Below are 23,156 nucleotides of genomic sequence, written 5' to 3'. Positions count from 1 at the left end.
GCAGTTGCCAGAAAGGGTGTACAAACTAAAGCCGGAGTCTGATCTCACTCCCATACCTGGCATTCTGAAGTCACAACACCATGCTGCCAATGTGGAACTTGATCAGTCGTAAATCTCCTCTGTTTGACCATGTGACATGCCACATTGTGATTCTGCCCTGCGTCCACCCTCTGTATCTCTTTCCCCCCCACCTGCTGCCACCAATAGTGCCCTTCTAGCTGCAGCCCCCTTTGGCACACTGAAGCATGAATGTCGGGCAGGAGGGTGACAATCCCACATGTCCCAGATTAGTGTGCATCTTCGTGTGTTTGTACCTATTCCTTTGGCTTTATTTGTATGTGCGTGTGTTTCTATCTAGTGTGTGAATTTGTGATTGTGTGTGCATAACTCCAGTGACCCAGTGGCAATGTGTCAGCAGGGTACCCTCAGTAATAGGATGTTAGGAATGTAGCACTTGTCAGCCTCTCCAAGGATGCTGTTAATTCACATTCTGTCCATTTCAGAGGGTTAGCCTTTAATAAGCAGTGAACATTTACCTGTGTAGACGCTATCCCTGTGTTCGTGTGTGTGTTACAGTGTGCAATATGCTTACGTATAATAGTGACACAAGTGTTTTCACTGCTCTCTTTCTACATGTGGAGGTTTGGTTACACTTTCTATACACTCCATGTCTATAATGCATTAGAACACATTATGCTCATGCCAATAATGTGTTATAAGCAATCATGAGTATTCATAATTCACTATCACACCAATGTCTATAATGCATTATAGACATTAGTATAATGGATATTAGTGCCTGTTTAAAAAACATATATTTTAGTGTTTTTTGTGCATTAACTTAATCTTTTTTTCCTCACTTGACTTCAGGCAAACAATCACTTATAGTGACTTTTACACAGCTTGTAATGTCTCACATTACTTTATTTAAAGCACCCAGTGGCCACTTACTGTTACTTATAATCACATTATTGTGCATTATAACAGGGGTTCTAATGTGTTATAAAATGATTATAATGTATTACAACTATGAGGATTGATATACACTATGATCCGTGCAAAAAGAGTTAGTGATCAGCAGTTAAGGCCATCACTCACATGTGACATCATTTTAGTTTACATAAAAATAACCAACTGCAATTGAAAATGTGGAAATTACACATAGAGAAGGAGTCTTGGTGTGATCTCATGTGCCATGTTTTGGGCATGTTCCAGCCAGTTTATCACACAGCATACATGCCACTGCTGACCTCATTTCAAAGCATTGTATTGTCACTGCCCAGTGCTGTTGTTTCCACATTCTAATCCCTATGTGGAAAAAAACAAGAAAATAGCCTAGATATGTGATGTTTTGTACAGATGTTTTCTGTATGGCCTGTAAATTAATTCCCATGTACTTGAAACTTGCCTGAGAAAGCATTAGAGTTGAAGGCAAATCAGTTAACACGGATTTCATTCAACTATGTCACGAATAATGATATGATGAGACAATATTTTGTGGGTGATTTTAGGTATTTCCTGAATATATTTCAAGAAATAGAATGAACAATTGCAACACTCACTGAGCTGCACCTTATTCACAATGAAATATAGACAAATTGTGGCTTTTAAAGCAGCTAGATGTTTGCTATCAATCAGGTTTCGTGTGCTTGCAGGTTGTTTTTCAACTCAAACTTAATTGCCTCGGGTAGTAAAAATGCATTAACCAATGTAAGAGTCTGGTATGCTGTAGAAATTGGTTGGCAGTGATATAAAGTGTACATGATTTCTAATGAATGGGCTGAATTAAATGTAATCCCCAAAATGCTTAATTTATATCTTACTGACTTCTTGACTGGAGGCTCTGGTATTCTAAGCCCTGGTGGTCTGTGTGGACAATGAGGGAGTTGTTTTAGGGAGAAAATAGCTGCACACTTGCACATTCTATCACAGTAGATTTATCACCAACATTTGTGTAGAAGGATGAATGAGCCAAACCTGTCCATATGTGGTCCTTTGTGTGTGTGTGTGTGTGTGAGTGTGAGTGTGTGTGTGCCAGGGTGTCTGTGTTTCCGATGACACTTACTGATGATTTTGAACAGCTGAGATGAGTTTGTGTGGAACTGGACAACGGGGCAGCTGTACATCTCTGTCTTGGACATATGCACACACTCACTCACACACACACACACACAGACGCACACATAGACACACACATACACATCGAGGCATAAAAACAACAGTGGAATCCCGAAGGTCCGACCCCCTTGGGACCAAGCCAGACTGAGACCTTAATAAAGGCCTTGTTGTTTCAGGAGGTAGCTTATAAGGTTTCAGGTTCATATCTCAACAAGCCCCATTTTACAGACAAGCACCATAAGCTCACTGATCACACTGCATTTACATACATGATTCCTCAATTGTTTTTACATTCTGACAAATTTCCTTAATGGTTATATAAACATTTTATTGGGAGGAGAATTATGTATCTGTATCTGATTACAAAACATTAATGAGGACAATAAACCCAGACAATGTTTGAAAAAAATGTGTAATTACATTATAGTTACATTGTCAAGGATTTCTTGATTACATTCTTGATAACGTCTTTAAAATATGGTAATTAAAAAATTATGAGATTATAGAAAATCATGACAACCGATTCTCTATTAACTCATGAAAAGCACATCTGACATTTGGAGTCTGTAGACAAGTGTTCTCTTAATGATGATTTATTGATACTCGAGATTTTATTCCTCTTTTTTTTTACATTAAAAATGGAAGACGAGCATTTTGAGTCAGTGCTCCTCTTGTGTTACAATCAGAATCAGAATCAGAAATACTTTATTGACCCCCGAAAGGGAAAATGGGGTCCATTACAGTCGCTTCTTCTGGAACAGAAATGTCACAGTATAGTTAGGTTATAAGAAAATATAAATATAGAAAACATAATGAGAAATATGGGTAAGTAAGAATAAAGTCTGTAAAATGAAATATAACATAACCAATTGTGCATAAAAAAAGATATTTGACAACTTTATATATACATATAGAAATTGAAATACTAGAAATAAAGATGTAGAAGCAAATAGAAGAGCAAAGTTCAGTGTTGTATTTTGACTTTTAAATAACAGCAGCAACAAAAACAGCATCCCACATGCTGTAGAAGTGCACACAGTACACCTGTAGTGTGAACCATTATTGTTTTTGTAAGGGTGATTTAATATGACCAACTGTGAATGCTCAATATGCAACATGCATTGTGTTGGCATTGAAAATGTTTTGAAAGAACAAGTTTTCGTGGGTGCGTCCATTTTTCAGTATAAGGTGTAATATTTTCAGTGGTGGTTTTGACATGATCCAAAGGTATTCAAACCAGATTACATTGTTTTCTAATCCAATGGATTACACCACCAATTACAATGGTCAGTGGGTCAATAATGACCCAACCCTGTAAACAGATTATGCCAATCTATGATTGGTGTTGCATGAGCTGACTTCCATTGTTGCAGTCACCTACCTAAAATTATAGCGGTTTGGACCCATTCTGTATAGATGTAGGGGAATGTGTCTTTCAGGGTGGATAGGTCCCACAAAAGAAAAAGTAAAATGAAAAATGGGACTTCCTGATCAACAATTCTCTACATATAATCATTAGCTAATGTCCAAAACTCATGTCCTTTGGAGCAAAACCATGTGGGACATACGTTAACGTAGCCTCGTCAGGGCACTTTCAGCACCCGGGGTCTCTTTTGAGCTTAAATTTATACAAGAGAACATCACATACATTCTGTTAACAATCCTAATGGCATGGTCTCTAATCGATTTCTCATAAAGCTTTCAAGAAACCTATAGTCTTATATTTCTGTAATAGCACAGAGCACTAAAGTGATGCTCCATGACCTGTACCATAGCTTGAGCAGTGTTCCCTTTTCTTTAATGTACTCAGGTATTTGTAGCATAAGGTATAAACTATTAATGGTGGTGTTGCAATGCGAATAGTGGTCTAAATAAAACCAGGTTGCCATTACTACCGCAACTGGCCCTGCAACATCTCAGCCAATCAGAGACTTTGCCTGGTCAGACCTCTTTTAACAGAGGCGGGGCCTAGATGTGCTGCAGGGTCACAAGGAGTGATGTAACCCGTGTTTATTTTCAGCATATACACGTAAATGTAGACACAGGGACACCTCCACACACACACACACACGCACACACACACACACACACACACACACACACACACACACAAGTACAAGTACACAACTCTTGCACATACTGTTCTTTACATGCAAAGAGTTTAGCATGCACAGTTGAGTATCCTTGACAAACACAAAAGTGCCAACCCACTTGTCGGTAGTTTTTAAATGTGGGACATCTGCCATGTTTCTGCAGGCTGTTTGTCTCACTTGTCCTATTCCTAGTTTGGTCAGTTGATGACAAGTGCTGCGGCTTGTACGTGCACACAATTGACAGTAGGGGGGTGGCTGTTCTGGGGGGAACACGGGGCGATTAAATGGAGAAAAGGTGTGTGTATCACTAGGGAGGACAAGCGGGAGGGAGAGGCAGAGACGGAAAGAGAGACAGAGACACAGAGAGAAATTTAGTCATAGCCATTAATACTAATAGTGGCCTCCCTTCCCTTCTGTCAGCTGCAGCTGTTGATCACGCTGGTGTAACACTGAGCTTTCTAGCATTGCATCACTCTCTTTCTCCATGACTCCAATTCTGGCCTGCATTACACTGCATATACATGGATCGAGTGGCACATATTGCACAGCATGCTGCGATGGTAGTGGACTGAAGTAGGAGTAGTGCCCCAGTAGTGTTAAGATTGTGGATTTAAACATTTGAATCTATTCATTAAAGTGTTTTAGCAACTGACACACTTTGTTGAGGCTATATACAACACAAAACCATGCAATTTAGCGTATTATGTTGCAGTGCTATGCTGTAAAATCCGTTTATCAAGACCCTGGTGCAAGAGGTCAAAGTGAGAATCGCAGTGTTGCATGTCCACTTTATCCACCGCTATTTAAGAGCATGTTCGATTCATTAGCATGCCATTAACCTGCCACCAGTCATTCATACTATGTGTGATGTATGCATAGCGAGATGTTGGTCATGTTCCCCATCTAGGGAACGCAGCACAGGGACGATGTAACTTCCCGAGGAGCTCGTCCACTCGCATACATCAGAGACATTCCACCTCATCTGACACTCGTCCATGGAATTCTGCAAATTTTCCACACTATTCTCCCAGGCACACAGGCAAGTGCCTGTCAAAAAGACTGGCATGCCCAAACATAAGACACCTGTAAAGCTTTAAAACAAGAAAACTAAACTACACTTTCTGGAGAATGTATCTAACTTGTTGTTTTTTTTTATCAGGATTAATGTTTACAAGTAGTATTTTTTGTCATTTTGTACATGATGTATGATGATTTCTGTGCTCTGGCTGTGTTTGTGATTGTCATCAGGTATGTTTGTGTGTGTGTGTGAAAATATCTTTTTGTTTGCACTGCTGATAGGTGATAATTTGTCATAGATTTGTGCAGAGTCCCTTTCTCCTCTATGTTGGTATGACCAGTGTATGCAACCTATAGTTGACACCTATGTGTCATTCTGGGAACACACTAAATACTTCAGATGACTTCGGGGTTTACTTGGCAACCGATGGCTGTTTTAAGACCATGGATACACTTCCAGCTTGGACTGAACACAAAGTTTTGTCAGTGCCCACACACAGTACATGGAAAGAAATAAAAAGTCACTGTATCGCATGTATCATGTGCTCATTGTGGTGGCTCCATGACTTCATCCAGATCTATTTGTGTAGCTGGCTGACTTTCTATTTAACCTTTATTTTACACAGGATGAAGAAGATGTGGAGCCGGGATTGGTCACAGGTGGTTTCTAGCTTTTTTCTAGAAAACATTTGAAAAGAAATTTCGACATGATTTACACCTATCTTTTCTCTCTCTCTGCCTATCTATCTATTCTTGTCATATGCTTTCAATAATTTCAGCTATCATCAGTTTATTTTTAATATCAAAAGGAAACAATCCTCTCAATCAATAATCTGCCATACATGTTGTGTGATAGTGGGGTGTGTGTGGGGGGGATGGAGGGCTGCTGCCTGGTGAAGGTGGGAGGGGTTGACACAGAGATGTACAGGACAGGACACCCTCATGCTTGCTCCATAAACCTCACCACATTTTGCTGCCGCAGCTGTCGTGGCGCACGCAGGGAGCAGGAGAGGTGCGCTCCTTCTATTGGGGGTGACTATGTCGAGTCTGGCGAGGGCTTTTTCCACACTGATCAGCGATCAACCGAGCGCGTTTCTCTTCGGCTAAAAGACAAGCCCGGAATGTTGTCTCTCCTCTTTCTCACAGCAAGGTCGGTTTCCAAAGAACAGTGAGGACACCGCTCATTTACCATGAGCTGTTTGGATGTTATGTACCCAGCCTATGGACATTACGCACCGTACGCACCGACTGCTCCTGCTTTTATCAGTAGCTTTCAGGTAGGAAGTGAGCGAATGTTTAAATGTTCCTGTCATATTTTTTTCTGATTTCCAGTGTTAGCGGGGAGATGGGTGGTTGATACGAGGAGCAACTATTAGGCTAGTTTACGCAACTTGTGCGTAAAAGCAAAAAACTGATGGAAACATTGTCACATGTATTTATTAAATCTTTGTAATGCTGGCTAAGTATTTTTTTCATTTAATAAGTCGTTAATGAGCATCTATATTTGCAGTGCTGTTTGTGTTTTAACAATCACACAAGTCGTTCTGCACCCACACAAGTCATATGTTGACGCGCGCACTGCTCGGTTGCGCGCACATGCCCGTGCTGCCACACACAAAGAAAAACATTATGTCAAAAATGTCTCATAGGCAGCTCTGGGACTGTCCTCTGCAACACCTGTCTTACCCCCCTCTCTCTGACTCCCCCCTCGCAGGCTCCCACAGGTCTGAGCAGAACTTCTTCTCACTGCCGGGATTTTATGGACACTCCCAGGGGTCCCGAGGGGATGTCTGGGGGCCCAGGCCCCGGAGGATCAACTTCCTCCTCATCTTCATCCAGCTCCTCCTCATCCTCCTTCACGCCTGCGGCTTTGAGGCCAGAGGAGGGCCCCAAGGAGAAGCAGGAAGCCCCCGAGGCAGAGTATCTGACTTCTCGCTGTGTCCTCTTCACCTATTACCAGGGGGACATCAGCAGTGTGGTGGATGAGCACTTCTCCAGGGCCCTCAGTACCTACATGGATGGAGAGGGCAAACGGCGGGCATCAGACCAACGGGGCACAGGTAGACCGCATTGTCCATGTGTAAAGACTATTCATACGAATAAAAGCACACACCTGTCAGTGTATATGCAGTGAACTTTCTGAGATATGCTGCCCATTCATTGGAATGGAGGGATTTAAAGGTCCAGTATGTAGGATTTATAGAAGGAATATAATATTCATGATTACGTTTTCATTCATGTATAATCACTGGACAGATTTGAGTTGGCTACACCCGTTGGTGTAATGATAAGCAAAAACTCCAGTAAATCTCACGTCCAGTGTGTGAGAATAAAGAAAACAACCACCATTTTATTACGCAAAACCATTAAAGGTGCAATATGTCAGAATTGGCCACCTGTCAAATTCATACTCCAAACACATAGGGGGCAGCATATCACCAGAGTAACCACAAACTGCTGCTGACTGTAGCTGGTTCGGCTCTCGAGAGCGTTACTAACTTCAGTAGACATTCCTGCGACACAATACAGACATCATAATGTCAAAACTGCTATTTCTTCAAATTCTGCTGCTACTTTTAGATCATTTTTGAAAGTTTTCAACAAAAAAATGTACATATTGCCACTTGAAACTTTTTTTTTTTAATCTTAAAAATAATTAGGGCCCCAGTCTGACTGTTACTGAACCAGTTAAGCTGAGAGAGAAAGAGTCACACCAGCCTGCTGTATGTTGGGTGAACTGAGTGTAGGCTGGTTTTGTGCACTGCAGTTTCATCATTTCCATTTATTTACGCGAGCACAGGTGCCACAGTTGTCTTTTGAGGCCACACAGAGTGAGTTGACAGTTCTGCAGAGCACAGCAGAGCGTCAGACAGGTGATGTGATCCGGTGACAGCACTTAAAAGCTGCTTGTTGAGACTGTTGTCCCCGGAGAGGTCGGGGAGCAGGGTTCAGAGGTCATGAAGGTCAGGAGCTGTTGGGAGTCAAAGGGACTTCTTTCACTCTGGTTAGGGTAACAATTAAAGGAAAAGCAAGAGAAAGCATGAGCACCTGGATTTGTTTTAAGCTTTTGTGGTGAAAAAATCTCCAAAAATTATTAAAGCCAACTTTTGATGTTTAGTTATTACATGGTCTTGTGTGCTTTGGCAACCTTTTTGACACCCTTTCCACCAGCAGCCTGCAGACGTCTATTGGATATCCATGTAGGGCCTATAGCCTCTCCTCTCTCCCTCTCTCTGCTGTCGCTGTTAGTCTCTTTCCTAGTTCAGTCGGACGTCTTCATTTCGGCACTAACACACGCTTCCTGCCTCACAACAGATGCTATGTTTATACATGGCCGTAAGCGCACAGCCTCGCCGGCGTATCCCCTTCAAACGTCTCCGCGGCTGCCATTCTGACTCTCGCTCCAGCTCTTGCCCCACAATGGGTGCTCAGTCAGTTGCCCGCCTGCCTGCCCGTCAGATTTATATACGCTGCAGTCGGTGGGATAGGGGCAGAGGGAAACACTACCTCTCAGGGTGCTGCGTGGTGTCTGTTTTCAGAGGAATATCTAAATATAAAAGTATACTGCTAGAAACATATAATGGCTCGCTGACATTCTGTCAAGGGCGAGGAGAGGGGGGAGCAGAGAAAACAACAGGTGGGGGTGCAGGAGACAGAGGAGAGGGGCGGTGGGTTCTAGCACAGGGTTGCATGTCTGAGTGTGTGTGTGTGTGCATGGGTGTGTTGTGAGACTTTCAGAAGTACCGGGCTGACATGAGAGTGAGAGATGTCACCACAGCGAGTGATTTAAGGCCTTGGGCTCCCTCCAGGTCAGAGCGTCGGCCTTATATAGAACTCTAGGATATAGGGACGTCTCTCTTTCTACCTTTCTCTCTGTCACTCTCTCTCTCTCTGTCTGTCTGCTAGAACGTGGTTGTGTTTATTTGTGTCTTGTTGGGGCTCGGGCTGTGTGACAGTATGATCCAATGGGGAAGATATCTGGGCTAGAGGGTGTAGCGGTCATGTGAGCGACATCAACGTTCTAGCATGGGTTCCTCCCCTCACAACGTTTGTCTCCATAAATCAAGTGATTAGCTACACAGTTGTGCAACTGTTCGTGACTTGGCCTAAATCTGATTGTTGTTTATCCTCCTTCATCTTTAGATACCCCTTCACCAAGCAGTCGACGAAGCTTCCCCCCTTCCTTCTGGGACAGTAACTACTCCTCGCCTCAGAGTCGCTCCCACTGTGAGACGGGCGCTCCTTCCTATTCCATGGACCCATACGCTTCAGGGTTGCACCCGGGCCTGCCGCACCCACACGCTCACCCTCACCCACACGCTCATCCTCACTCCCACCCTCACGCCCCAGAAAGCTGGGCATATCCCCAGGCCCAGGCCTACGGGCCCCCACGGCCTCTCCACGAACTGTACTCACCGTCTGCTTTGGAGCCCCACTACGGGCCCCTGCTCATGCCCACAGTGAGGCCACCTCATCTCCCTACCTTGCCAAGCCACTATGAGGTGAGCAAGCTGGAGCCCACTGCCTCCTGGCCCAGCCTGCTTCAACCTGCAGATGTCAGCCAGTCGCTGGCACTCAACATGGATGCAGGTAACCACACAACTGTGACAGGCTTTTTCCAATACTGTTTGGACAATAAAAATGTTCTTTTATTTACAGTGTAGAAAAAGGCAAATGGAAAGTTTGGATCATCTTATAGCTACGATACTTTGAGAAACAGATGTTTTTTTTCTTATTCTTATTCTAAGTGTTGAACATAATAAAGGCACACTTAACCCATGATGTCCACAGTGGAAGCTGATCATTCCCTTTACGACACTTAAAATACTATCTAAGCTGAGCAAATCCATTGAAATAGCATGAATTATACATCCTTTTTAATTGTTAGTCACAAGGGACCATTGAAATCTGTATTTCCTGTAATTCTGAAAAAATAAACAAATGAGTAACACAATGTAATTAACTAAATAGTTGTATCTCAAGACTACAAGGAGTTATATCAAATTCTTGGTAGCAATGGATTCAAACAACTTAAATTTCAATAATATGTACTTTGATCCAGTGTAAATCTCACATGCAACATGTCAAATGGATGTTAAAACTTATTTTTGTGATTTTTTGCATTTAAAGTCAACTTTTTCGACCAGTTAAAGGTCCAATATGTAAGATTTATAGATCAAAACATTCAGAAATTAACTAAAATTATCAACAGCATGTGAAGAAACAACAGTATGTATCCGTGACTGTGTATTCTGTTGACGAGAGAGAGACACTGAGGTTAGCATGCTAATCAGCTAGCTCCAGGCCTGTGAAACCTGTTTCTCCCAGCGGTCCAAAGCTCCAGTGCTAGCGGTGTAATCACCAACGCTCCCCCTGGCTAACAAGCTAACAAGCTAACAGTCATGTATGTATGAAAAGGATACAGTTAGCAGCAGTTAGCAATTATTCAAACCAATTTGTTTGTCATGTGAATTCAAGTTGGACAATTCTTACATATTGCACCTTTAAGGCACGATTAATATGTGAAATCAAAACCTTTAGCCTTTTATGTAAGTATTTTTATGTTAGGTACTAAATACTAAATGTAGCAATTAGTCATTAATAGGCTAAAATTCTTCAGTGCACCAATTTTGCTTTTACATGTTATTAATTGACTCAGACACAGAGGAACTCGTGCCTTCCGACAGCCGTAGATGCCATAGACACTCCCACCATCCTCTTACACAAACATACACACACAGACACACACAGACACACACAATACATCATAATCATCACAGAAGCTCCTCTAAAACAGGATGTTTGGCAAAAGTAGGCTCCATGACAACCTGTGTTCTGTTGTTCGCCATTGTCCTCATTGTTTCCTTGTCCTTTTTTCTCAGGCCTCCAGCAGCACAAGAAAGGCAAGGAGCTGTACTGGTTCTAACGAGCCCTTCAGTCACATTGACCAGCCATTACCAGATCCAATTAGTCCCTGGACCTGCTCCGCTATTGAGGGAGCGTGTCCCTTTATCCCCCCCCCCCCCACCTCCTCTCCCTCACACAAACACACACACACACACACACGCACACACACATACACACACACACACGTACACTCCATCCCCATCCATCCACCCTCTCCTCTCTCTGCTCCTGGCCTCCCCTGCCAGTATACAGCCTTGCTCCAGGTCGACATGTGTGCACCATGGAGATAAAGCAGAGCGAGGGAGAGAAAGGAAGAGCGAGAGAGTGTCACTGGCTATAATCTGTGCTGTTGCTCGCATCTCTCTCTCTCTCTCTCTCTCCTGACGCTGCCGGTGCAGCACAGACCTTGGCGAGGTGCGAGCCACAGTGACCTGTTTGGACTGAGAAAGACGGGATCACAACAGACTTTTGCAGAGGACAGAGAGATAGAGGGATGAATGTGGGGACAGGGGGATGGATAGTGGCGAGCAGGGATTCCCTCCAACGTCCCTGGTTATCTCTGTCTCATGCTCTTTGTTGGTACAGTGGTCGTCATCATCCACTTATCTGCATTGCACAAATACAACATGCAGCGATAAACAGGAGCAGCAATTATGGCGGGTTGTGCTTTGTGACTGTCATCATGATGCCTTTTTTTTTTTTGGTTGTTATGATATCATTTTTTCTCTGAAATAAAGTGTTTCTATTTATTGGTGTTTATGTGCATTTCTAAAAATGTTTGGTTAGGCCAGTGTTCCGAAATTATCGTAATTCAGTTAATTTTGTTTTGTAAAGAGAGAGCGTGTTGACGGAGGTGTTTCTGGAGGAGTTTCTCATGTATGTATGATGGAAGCTTTTGTGGGAAATAAAGGTAAAAAACATGTCAAAAATGTGATCAGTTCAACAAGTATTTATTATATTTTTGTTGCTCTGAACAGACTCAGAGATTGTGTTTCAATTTGATGATGCTGTTCCATTAAAGTTCTCTGTGTCATTCTTGGATGTTTTGAATTTGGACTTTCTAAATATTTTGGGATTTTTACGTGTGTGTGTCAGTTCTCAAATTTGTGTCCAAGAAGATTGTGATGTCAATAAATATTTTTTGGTAAATTGCCCCTTCTCAAAATCACAGCTGCCCAAAGTTGGCCCGCCATAAGGTTCAATTTGGCCCGCCAACTGTTCCTCAAGAAAAATAAAATCTAATTAAACATAGATATATATGATATGAATCGCTGTTCAAGCTGTTTCATTTTTGTAAGGAAGAATCGCTTTTTAAATGGGCTCTATGTAACAATTTGTAGTAATTTGCATATATTAAAGCTGCTGTAAGTGATATATTTGTATTTAAATACGTGTTAAATAGCTCCATATTCCAGCAGTAATCCCTGTTAGAGTGTTTGTTCAGTAACCCATGTCTCTTCTCCCTCTGCTCATGCAGTAAAAGAGAAAGTACATCTTCTGGTATCCCTGCCTACTTTATCCAATCAGGACGGAGAACTCCATAAAGAGGCGGTCCAGCCTGTAGAAAGCAGGATCCTCCTGTTTGCCGCTATGTCTGGTGATTACCACTGTATGTGCGTGTGGTGACGCAGAGAGGAGGGAGGGACTGCTAACTGCAAAACAGACAGGAAGTTAACTAAAATGACGGCGACGCTTCCAGCAGCTTTAAGTTGTTTAATGTTGCTGGACTGTGGATGTCTTTGTGAATGACTCGAGTTGGATTTTTGCACGTCAGTCCAAAAGATGAGACTTAATGCACGTTGTCGAGTGCCTTGTCTCAGTGCCTCTCTGCTCCGCTAACAGAGAGGAACAGCAGCTTACGTTAGTTTAGAAATGGAGTAATAAATGAACGACTACCTCCCAGCACAACGCAGAAGTACCACAGAGCACCTTTAAATATCTAATATAATAGATCCCTATTTACACATTGTTTTACACAATACAGTATTATAGGTGGTTGCTTTTGGCCCATGGCTCACCATTAAGTTTAAATGTTGGCCCTCCAAGGAAAAAAGTTTGGGCACCCCTGTCCTAAATGTTTACCTTGCATGACATTATAAACAACAGTACTGGAGCTGCTGCTAAATCAAAGGACATTGTAAGCAGAAACTAATACTTCCATTGGATTAATGCTAGTATTAGCTTCAAGAAAATTGTCTCAATATTGGACAGAACACACTTGATATACAATTAAGGCCTAATTATGTGCAGCTTCTCATCCCCGCACTCTGTATCAGTGTGTGGATATTTTAGTAGCCGTGTGAATCGTAGAGACAGTAGCACAGCCAGATGTGATCAAGGCTACGCTATGCAACTCGTCTTATTTAAAAGGCCTTCCATTTGAATTCCTGCTCGCATTCACACTTTGTCACCTATAAAGTGGGAACGAGTGGTGAATGCCAGCAATGTGTAACCAGAGAGGGGGCCAGCCATCCCAGCTATGCACCAAATGTTGCTGTGTTATTGATCCGATAATCAGATTATGTGCTAAGGTATGCCGGTCTGGGCCACTGTCACAATTTAGCGGCTGTTATGCGTGACCCCCGCTAGAGAGCAGCCAACTATGTGATTGGCTCTAAGCTGAGGAATCATGTAGAGTAATGAAATTAGAAGAGTTTACCAGGGAGAGCGTCCATGCCAAGCAGCCCACTGCCTTTTCACACTCGTATTGTCACTGGGTCAGAGGGTTTCCTTTTCACACCTTCAGGATCTTCTCCATAGTTAGTATGCACCCACAGCTATTGTCACATTATATCACTCAGATGTTTATAAATCCACATAGCATTGAAAATAGCCACGTGTGGCCATTATACTGTAACAGTTTGTGTGGAGGAACTCACTGTTTTACAAGTTTAATCATTATGGATGCTGATCACATTACTAATCTGCAATGATTAATTCAGCGTGTTAAATTTACAGAGGAAGCAGCATAAAAAGGTACTTCAATTTACTTAGAAGTACTTAATGTTATTACTGACATGCAATTGAATGTGTGGGAGCAATGTGAACTTATGAGCCGTGATGTATAAGCGAAGCCTAGGGAAATGCTGCCCTCTCCTGGTGTGTTTATAACACTGCAGAAGCAGAGTTTTCACACTTCAGAGATACTCTGCCCTACAAAGGTTGAGAGCAGTAACTACAGAGGCAGTGAGAGCGGTTTAAAGTTTTCATGGGTAACACAAAGAAAGCTGCTTGGAGAAACTGCGGAGTCTACCTTTTCATATTTGTTTGTTTAAGAAAATAAACCTGTTTTAAATACTAACATTACAGCTCAAATGATTAATTGATTAATTTAAGAGTCGATGACCAGAAAAAATAAATGTGGATAACCAATTAATGTGTCAGTTGTTATTTCAAGTAAAAATACCCGACATGACGCTGGTTCCAGTTTCTCAAATGTGCAGATTTAATGCTTGTCTGTGTTGTGTTTGGTTGCAGACTGAATATCTCTGGGTTTTGGACTGTTGGTCAAACAAAAAGAAGACATCTGAAGATGACAGCAGGCTCCGGGAAAGAATATCAGGTATATTTTATTGGTTTTGGACAATCTTGCAGCCCTAATTTACAGTTGGCTTATAGGAAATAAATGTATCTCCTTGTCAAGGTATTGGAACAGCAATGTTGCACTTATAACATGAAAAATGACTACTTAAATAATAAATGATGTATCATCGGACCATATGAGTGCTGTAAGTGATGTGTCAGAAATCTAATCATGTGTGCAGTGTGTTGTGATGTAATTTGGCCAAAAGTAGTTTTGGAAAAAAACCTGCTATAATGTCCCCGTACATGGACAGTACCCTGGTAGACTTCAAAATGGGGAAGTCAGTGTTATCAGTCCATAACATTAACCAGCATTTCCTGAGAACGGCTGATATCACGCATGGTGTCAATGCATTGAGTCAGCTTTTACAGTAACCCCAGCCCTGTGACCGGTCACCCGTAAAAGTCATATGATATAAAGTGCAGATTCACACTCTGATCATAACAAGAATCAAAACAAAACCAATCAAGAACCAGTCTTACAAATATTCTCTATTCTATCTGAAATAATTGTGATCCATATTGTATATTTGCCTTTATTGATCATCCAATTTAATCAATGTCTACATCATAAACCACTTATTGTTATTCCACTTCACTGACTACTGTGGAACTTATTCTAATCTTTTTACAAGCTGACACTCAACCTGTTTACTGACTGTATAAGGCCGTAAACAAAGGCTTCTTTTACTTGCCTTACATCACATAACCTGTCTATCCCGTCTTGCATTTCAGATAGTTAATGTGTCATTTCCAGAACTAAAACCTAATGGTCATCACGGTCATGTGCAAGCAGTAGGAAACAAATAAAACACAATGACTTGCAACCAAAAGATGTGAAACCTACATAAAGAAATCACAGAAAACTCTTTTTTTGTGCAATTAAACAACCGTCAAACGCTGCACGCACGAATGCACATGTTCTCGTAAATTAGTCGTAAGAATAGACATCTTTACATGCTTAACTTTAAGCTTTCTCAAGGCCACATGCACACACAAACCTTGATCTATGTACTTGTGAAGCTTTCTTATTGTGCTGTATTTGTATTGTGCTGTCTCATGACCCAATCCTGTCACTTGACTGTTGTTGTAAATGGTTTACAGTGCGGAAGGTACATCACAAACTCTATGTCTGTATAAAGTTGCACTTGACCTTTTGGTTTCTTAATAAAACTCAATATAAGTGACTACAGGGCAAGCATTTTCCAACCTTGTTTAGGCAAAAACAAAAACATCACAAAGGATTATGCTCAAGCTAAGCGTACTTAAAAACAGGTGAAAAGCATGCAGAGAGCCGCTGGCCAACTGTAGTGGCGGATAGTGACTTAGTACTGTACTCCGCAATTTGAAAGTCCTTAAATGTTTCTTGAGTATATCAATTTGACACCACTTTCTGCCTCCACTCTGCTACATTTCGAAGAGAAATACTGTACCTTTTACTCTACTGCATTTATTTGAAAGCTGTTGTTACTAGTTGCTTTCAGATTTTGATTTTACTTGGAGAAAAAAAAACATGACAAGCTTTTGACGTCACATGACCCCAAAAAGCAGTGTCCAGTTGGCTCCTCTCCTCACGTTTAGACGCCTACGAGTTAACTTCTCTCATGGTTTCATTTAAAACCTGTTCCAAGCTTAACGAGATGAAGGCATCCAATTGTTCGCAAACAAAAGGCAAAGATTAGAAAAGAGCCTTATTAATCATCTCACAACCCCTCAAATTTATTTTGTGATCCTTTGGTTGGGAACCACTGGACTCCCAACTTAACTGTACATGAAGTAGATAAACAATTTCTTTATTCAAAATACCAAACTGCTGTAAATATATCAAAAGCAGCTCTTCTGTTTCTGTTGTTTTCCATCATGTGCCAGTGTTATTATCTGGCAAACTATTTGCATTGTTTTTACAGGAAGGAACCCAAGCATGTGTACAAACACTCACACAGTCACAGTCTGACTGTAGAAACATTAGACAAGCTGATAGTTCAACGACATCCATAAACTTTTAGCTTAGCTCTCAGTTTTTGCTCTCGCCACGGCGTCTTTATGGTCTTACATTTCACGACTCACAGGCCTTGTGACACACGGACAGACAGAGAGACAACAGGCAAGCAGGAGGGCAGGGCAGAGAGACACTCATACAACAATTAGTAATCACAGTGATGTACAGTGGAGGAATGAGTGTAAATACATTATGTGTTAAAGGGTTTATATGGAGAAGAATTCACACTGTAGTTCCCATCAGAGCGAACTCACTGAATAAGTTCCCAGCCCTGGTTTCTGCTTTTTCTTCTCGTTATTCAGTTTCCTTACGTGTTTTTGTGGGCTTAATACTAAAATAATTCTGCCTATGCACTTCCTGACAATGACATGCAGATCAAATACAGTCAAGCTGAAAACAGGATGTGTGCATGGAAACAGAAAGGAAATCATGAACAACTGTCAATGGAAACACCTTCATGATTCATGAAAAGGTGGAGGAGAGTTTAATTTATCAGAAAGTGTTCACAGTCTCACACAAAATCTCTAGAAATCCTTCATAAAGGTTCACTTTATTCGTCTGAATGTGTGCATTTTGACACGGTTTGCTCGATTTGTTTAAGCAAAAGAGAAAATACTTCAGTCCCATGTGGAGGAGTTTGAAAAAGGTTTCAATTAAACCTGATCATTCATGTAAATCAAACAAACTATCAGTAGGTAAGCGCCACCTACATATCCGAGAAGCACCTCCATTCTCGTGCACTTTCCAGCGTGCCATACTGTAGTTACTAAGGTTACCTCCAAAACAGGTGGGCGACGCCAAATGTTAGGACATGCATATGTTATCGCATCTGTTTGTCTGTTTTACTTTTGTTTTTCTGGAGAAATCCCCATCAGTATGTGAGTGGAATCAGAGAGCGCTGGAGGAAACGGAGTGGTTTTTCACTTGAAGGCATCGCTACAGCACACAAACAAACTGCTGAGTAACTGATCATGTTCTCATATAAATTTCAGTGGTTTAGAAGAGAAATCATGAGCCTTATGTTCCTTCTTTTGCTGAGGTTGACAAATGTGTTTCCCAAAATAATTGCATCATGCGAACTTCTCATAATGCATAACTCACCCAACCCTATTTCAATGATTGACTCTGCCTTTCTCTCTCACTTTATGAGCTGCTGACAGCCACCTGACTGGACATCCAAGTCATAACTGCAGCTGGCTATAAAAGATCACCACTCTGTCACAGCCCTGCATCACCTACAGGTGGTTATACCTCAGGCTTCACCACACACACACGGACATAGAGGCAGGTAAGCATAGACAACAACACACACACACACAGAGACAGACAAGCACACGCTCTTCCTGTGCAAAGAAGAATCTCATAAATACGAGAAAGAGTTTGAGGGTGAGATGAAAGTGTGAGTCAAAGAAACCGGGCTCGAGAGCTGATAGTGAACGTCACGTCAGAAAACCTTTCAGAGGCAAAGCTGAAGTGAAAGAGCTCAGTCTCAACCTGTGTGGTTTCCTGCAAGTCACAGAGGATCTCATTTCTGTTTCTGCTTCTGTTGTCAGTCAGGATGAAGCTGCTGCTGGTTGTAGCTGCTGTTCTGGCCGTGGCCAGCTGTGCCAGCTTCTCTCTGGAGGACCTGGAGTTCCACGCCTGGAAGCTCAAGTTTGGTGAGTTTCTTTGATTGTGGTCTGATGTCAAATACAGCAGCCTAGATCTCTAGTTAAGTTTAACCTGCTGGTGAAAGCTCAGTGTGTGCTCATTCACACAGCACAAACGTAAAGGTGTCTACATGTTTGTGTTTAAGATAAGACAAGATAAACTTTATTGATGCTTGACCGGGAATATTCTCATGTTATAGTGGCTCAAGAGTCCAAAGGTAAAGGAAAGAGTGACTCAGTGGCAAGTGAAGATGAAACAAGATTAAAAAATATATACATAAAGATATAAATAAAATAAATACATAACAGTTACATACACTATATACATCTTGATAGAGATTCAGTTGTAGTTTATTTTAAGGCTTGCTTGCACTCTATTTGTCAGCTAATAAAGCTTAATGTCTTCACTGGAAAAGGATTTCACTGATTAATAATTTATCACTGATAATTTCCCTCTGTGATTCACAGGAAGGTCCTACAGCTCTCCATCAGAGGAGGCTCAGCGCAAGCTTATCTGGCTCAACAACCGCAAACTGGTGCTGGTGCACAACATCATGGCCGATGAGGGCATCAAGTCCTACCACCTCGGCATGACCTACTTTGCTGACATGGTATGCCAAAGGAAACTTCACCATTTGTGCCATTTGGTTGTGTACAATGACATTTTGTATGAAGACTCTATTAATTAACGCTCTGACTTTTTGTCCCTCTTTACCAGGAAAATGAGGAGTTCAAACGATTGATTTCCCAGGGCTGCCTGCGCTCCTTCAACACCTCTCTGCCTCGCCAGGGCTCTACCTTCCTCCGCCTGCCTGAAGGCAATGATCTGCCCACCTCTGTCGACTGGAGGCAGAAGGGATACGTCACTGATGTCAAGGATCAGAAGCAGTGCGGCTCCTGCTGGGCCTTCAGTACAGTATGTAAAAAAAATAACATAATGTCCTTTCTTTTGTTAATGCAGGAAGCTTTACACTGGTTTTTGACATCAATCTATGTCTCTGTCAGACTGGGTCGCTGGAGGGTCAGCACTTCAGGAAGACTGGGAAGCTGGTGTCTCTGAGCGAGCAGCAGCTGGTTGACTGCTCCACCGACTATGGCAACATGGGTTGCGATGGAGGCCTGATGGACAACGCCTTCAAGTACATCCAAGCCAACGGAGGCATAGACACAGAGGAGTCCTACCCTTATGAGGCTGAGGTAAACAGGAAAAGTCACACTGTAAATGCTTTTGGGCTGTTTCAACTTAAAAATGTAAAATAACTTCGCTTAGGTTGAATTAGTTCAAATTCTTTATTTTTGTGAAACCAATTAGACTCTAGAAAATGTATCATGGCCCTCCATGTAAGAGGTGTACAATACTGCCATCTTGTGGACAAAATGTAAAGTGACCCCAAACCCTGAAACTGCCTTTCAGTGAAAAGTAATTTCATGGACTTTTGTTTTCTGATGTACTCCATGTTCATAATGTGTCACTGTGGTAATAACTTGTCAACTGTTTTCTCGTTATTAGGATGGTCAGTGCCGTTTCAAGCCTGACTCTGTTGGTGCCAAATGCACGGGCTACGTTGATGTGAAACAAGGTGATGAAGACGCCCTGAAGGAGGCTCTGGCCACCATCGGACCTGTGTCTGTGGGCATTGATGCTTCTCAGATCTCCTTCCAGCTCTATCAGTCAGGTGAACAGTTTTCTGCTTCCGCCCAAAACATTCTTATCAAATGAAATGGTTTCTGCTCTTCTTTTCTAATCTATCCATATGTTTGTCTAATCTGTTTTTATGTGTGTTTCTAGGCCTGTATGATGAGCCACACTGCAGCAGCACAGACTTGGACCACGGCGTACTGGCTGTGGGCTACGGCAGTGACAACGGAAATGACTACTGGCTGGTCAAGAACAGGTACACTGGGGAAAATGGCCTAAAAACCTCACTGAAATGTTAAATTCTGTTTGATTGTGTCTGATATTAATTGTGTATGAGATATTTTGACTAGAAATTTGGCTAAAATTGTATATTTGGTAAGATTTTGTGCTAACACCCAAATTGGTTGCTCATATTATTAAATTATGGGCCACTCTCCTGCTAACACTCAGACTGAAACCTAAAGTGCTGTGTCCACAGGCAGCAGCAGTAAGGCGTCTTAATTATAGCTGAGAAAATGAAGTGAAACTCACTCAGGATGTTGACAACTTCCCAAACTATCAATTACTAAGAATTGCAGCCATTATTTCACTTCCATCAGAATACAAATCCTTATGGCTCTGCATGTTGTTGTAGCTAATATGGTGATTATGGTTCCGTTTTGTACAGAGCAGCTGAATATTGTTGGTAATTTGTGTGTGTCTGTAGCTGGGGTCTACAATGGGGAGACAAAGGATACATCATGATGAGCAGAAACAAACACAACCAGTGTGGGATTGCGACTGCAGCCAGCTACCCGCTGGTCTGAGCAGGTGAGGACAAACTCAACATCTGTCCTTCCTTTGTTCATGCACTTGAAAGAATGTGTGTGTGCAGTCTGGACTATATCACCCATTAACTAGTTGTTGTTCATTGGATTTTCAGGTCCAGGGCTTTCGCTCAGCGAGGAGGAGAACAATGACATAATTTACTTTGATTTCATAGACTTCAAGAAACTGAGTTATATATAACAACATGTCCGTTTGTTGTTGTACAAAGTCTATCTGTGTTTGTCTTTTTTATGAAGATTGTAAATAAATGTAAAAAAATGTTTAACATTGACTGATACTAAAAAATAAAGATTTAGGTATTTGTGATTTTGTTGATTTTCATTGTCCACCATCAGATCACTGCTGATGCCCTGTGGCGTATCACCAGTGCATTGTTATTTGGTTGTAGAGATCGCAGTGTCCATCTGTTGTTCTGTCCACGCACCAATATTGTCCAGACTGAAATAGCTCAGTAACTATTAGAAGGATTGCCGTGACATTTTGTACAGACATTCAAGTCAAATGTCAACTTAAACTGTCTGTGACAGGGTTGATATTGATGTTTTTAAGTGAATGTCTGCTCATTTATTGATGGTTTGCCCCCTTCAGATACTTATAAAAACCTCAGTAATCACCAACAGTTCAAACTCTAAGTTTGTCCAGTGCTTCTGTTTCTGTTTCGTTGTCCACAAAACATTTCTGGAGTTTCACAGCAAAACAGCATTGCAGCATTCTCCTAAACAATTGAAGGAGATGGGGTTTTAAAACATGAAAAAAACAACTGAAAAAACAAACAAAACAAACAAACAAAATGGCTCCATACAACTCATCTGGCATAGTCCAAGTTTGTGGAAGCCGTGAGATCCTTATTTGATTTGAAAAGCGCGGTGGAGCTAATGCACCCACTTTAGACAAGGTGTGGGCTAACACTTTTAGCTTAGCAGCTAGAGTGAAGATATCTGCTTAAAAAGGGTGTAAAAAAAAACATCTTTTCAAATCAGTTGGGGATCCCAGGGCTTCTGGAGACTTGTATTACACCGGATGAGCTGTATGGAGCCATTTTATGTCTTTCAGTTTTATGTCTTTTGGCGCGGGGGTGAGTGAATGACTGAATTTAGATTTTGGCTGAACTTATCCTTTAAATTGTATTTTTTTTCTTGTGTAGCTTTACCAAAACATATTGAGTCAGAGTCCATGCATGTATCAAACAACCCACAAAGCTCCTGACGCATCGTATCAGTTTAACTCTGCAGCTGCATGCAAATAAACAGGATGAGTCTTGCACCTGATGCTGACAATTCAGCACTTTTCATAACAAAGTGAGTCACAGTCAATGGTAAACATAAACTCTGAAAGGAAATGAGCCTCTTGACTTAATCATAAGCTTACAGTATATTTGCATAATTTATAAAAATGCCAATGAATATGTGCTCACATCTATATTGAATATATAAAATACAACTGCCTCAAGTGACTCAAGTGACATAAAATAGCTTCAGTTTGACCATATGCCCTCAGTAAAGGCTTGTGCGTCTAACAATACATTGTGCTCTGTGAATTATACATTAAAATGGCTTTCAACATTGTAAATATACTCGCTTCAGTCAAGTTGGCTGAGAACTTTGCTTGAAGACAAGTTGAACGTTTAAAGATAACATATTTCTGAAAGCAGATTTTATCCTCATATCTTGGGGTTTTATGTCATATCTGAATTCACTGCTTACACCAGTTGTGACTGATATAAATTATTCACTAAAAACAACTGTGTTTGTTGTTCAAAAGGCTTAGATTTTGCTTCTGATACTGACTGTTTTTCAGCAGCCGTTGGCCTGCAAACCTCCGGCCAAAGATAAGAGCTGTGGGCAGCGAGTTTCAGAAGTGGAAAATTCATTTTGGTAAAGGGATGTCTCCTCCTTGTTTTTTCTTTTTTCTGCTGTCTTTGTACTTTTTGTTTGCTTGGATAGCATTTTATATTCTTGTATAAGCTTCCTTTTTTTTTGGCATTCTGTGGTTTGTTAAAGGTTATCTCAGATTTATTCCTCATATGCAGGTATAGGGACGCTGCTGCAGGGAAGTAGAGGTAGAAGTGGAAACAGATCTGGGCAGCAAACGTGACACAACGACAGAGACGAAGAGCAAGTGAAATTAAACACTTCTGCGGTCAAACCTCTTGTCTGATGTGGTAAAAAAAAAAGCCATTATGTATTTTGACCTCTCTTAGCGTCAATGTATTTCACAGACTATCCTCCCCTGCTGTCACATCCTCCCATCTTGACACTTGATCCAGACATCCTTGATAATCAGCTTCCATATAAACTGCGATGACAACGCTGCACAAAGATAGA

At 41.5% G+C, this 23,156-nt stretch overlaps 2 protein-coding genes across 2 annotated transcripts; both read left to right on the top strand.

Moving 5' to 3' along the window:
- Nucleotides 1-6,190: 6,190 nt before the first annotated feature.
- vgll2b (vestigial-like family member 2b) lies at nt 6,191-12,065 on the top strand. Its single transcript, XM_073482689.1, has 4 exons — nt 6,191-6,505; nt 6,943-7,288; nt 9,372-9,818; nt 11,111-12,065. Exons 1-4 carry the CDS (start codon nt 6,419-6,421, stop codon nt 11,152-11,154), a joined length of 924 nt encoding a protein of 307 aa, XP_073338790.1. The 5' UTR covers nt 6,191-6,418; the 3' UTR covers nt 11,155-12,065.
- Nucleotides 12,066-17,912: 5,847 nt separating this feature from the next.
- Nucleotides 17,913-21,138, top strand: ctsl.1 (cathepsin L.1). Its single transcript, XM_073484402.1, has 9 exons — nt 17,913-18,004; nt 18,270-18,374; nt 18,834-18,976; nt 19,084-19,281; nt 19,371-19,562; nt 19,876-20,041; nt 20,155-20,260; nt 20,711-20,814; nt 20,927-21,138. The coding sequence occupies exons 2-8, from the start codon at nt 18,275-18,277 to the stop codon at nt 20,808-20,810; spliced, it is 1,005 nt and encodes a 334-aa protein (XP_073340503.1). The 5' UTR covers nt 17,913-18,004; nt 18,270-18,274; the 3' UTR covers nt 20,811-20,814; nt 20,927-21,138.
- Nucleotides 21,139-23,156: the final 2,018 nt, after the last annotated feature.

The sequence above is a fragment of the Pagrus major genome, chromosome 16, assembly GCF_040436345.1.
Source record: "Pagrus major chromosome 16, Pma_NU_1.0".
Classification (NCBI taxonomy): domain Eukaryota; kingdom Metazoa; phylum Chordata; class Actinopteri; order Spariformes; family Sparidae; genus Pagrus; species Pagrus major.
Note: the sequence above shows the minus strand (reverse complement) of the source record. Positions and strands in the feature narration are given on the sequence as shown.

What these genes read in the sequence shown, in the direction of transcription:
- vgll2b (XM_073482689.1), top strand. Translation starts at nt 6,419, where the DNA reads ATGAGCTGTTTGGATGTTATGTACCCAGCCTATGGACATTACGCACCG. An exon ending in CTTTTATCAGTAGCTTTCAG is followed by an intron (nt 6,506 to 6,942) that starts GTAGGAAGTGAG and finishes CCCCCCTCGCAG; the next exon opens with GCTCCCACAGGTCTGAGCAG. An exon ending in GGCACTCAACATGGATGCAG is followed by an intron (nt 9,819 to 11,110) that starts GTAACCACACAA and finishes CTTTTTTCTCAG; the next exon opens with GCCTCCAGCAGCACAAGAAA.
- ctsl.1 (XM_073484402.1), top strand. Translation starts at nt 18,275, where the DNA reads ATGAAGCTGCTGCTGGTTGTAGCTGCTGTTCTGGCCGTGGCCAGCTGT. An exon ending in CCTACCCTTATGAGGCTGAG is followed by an intron (nt 19,563 to 19,875) that starts GTAAACAGGAAA and finishes TCTCGTTATTAG; the next exon opens with GATGGTCAGTGCCGTTTCAA. An exon ending in CTTCCAGCTCTATCAGTCAG is followed by an intron (nt 20,042 to 20,154) that starts GTGAACAGTTTT and finishes GTGTGTTTCTAG; the next exon opens with GCCTGTATGATGAGCCACAC.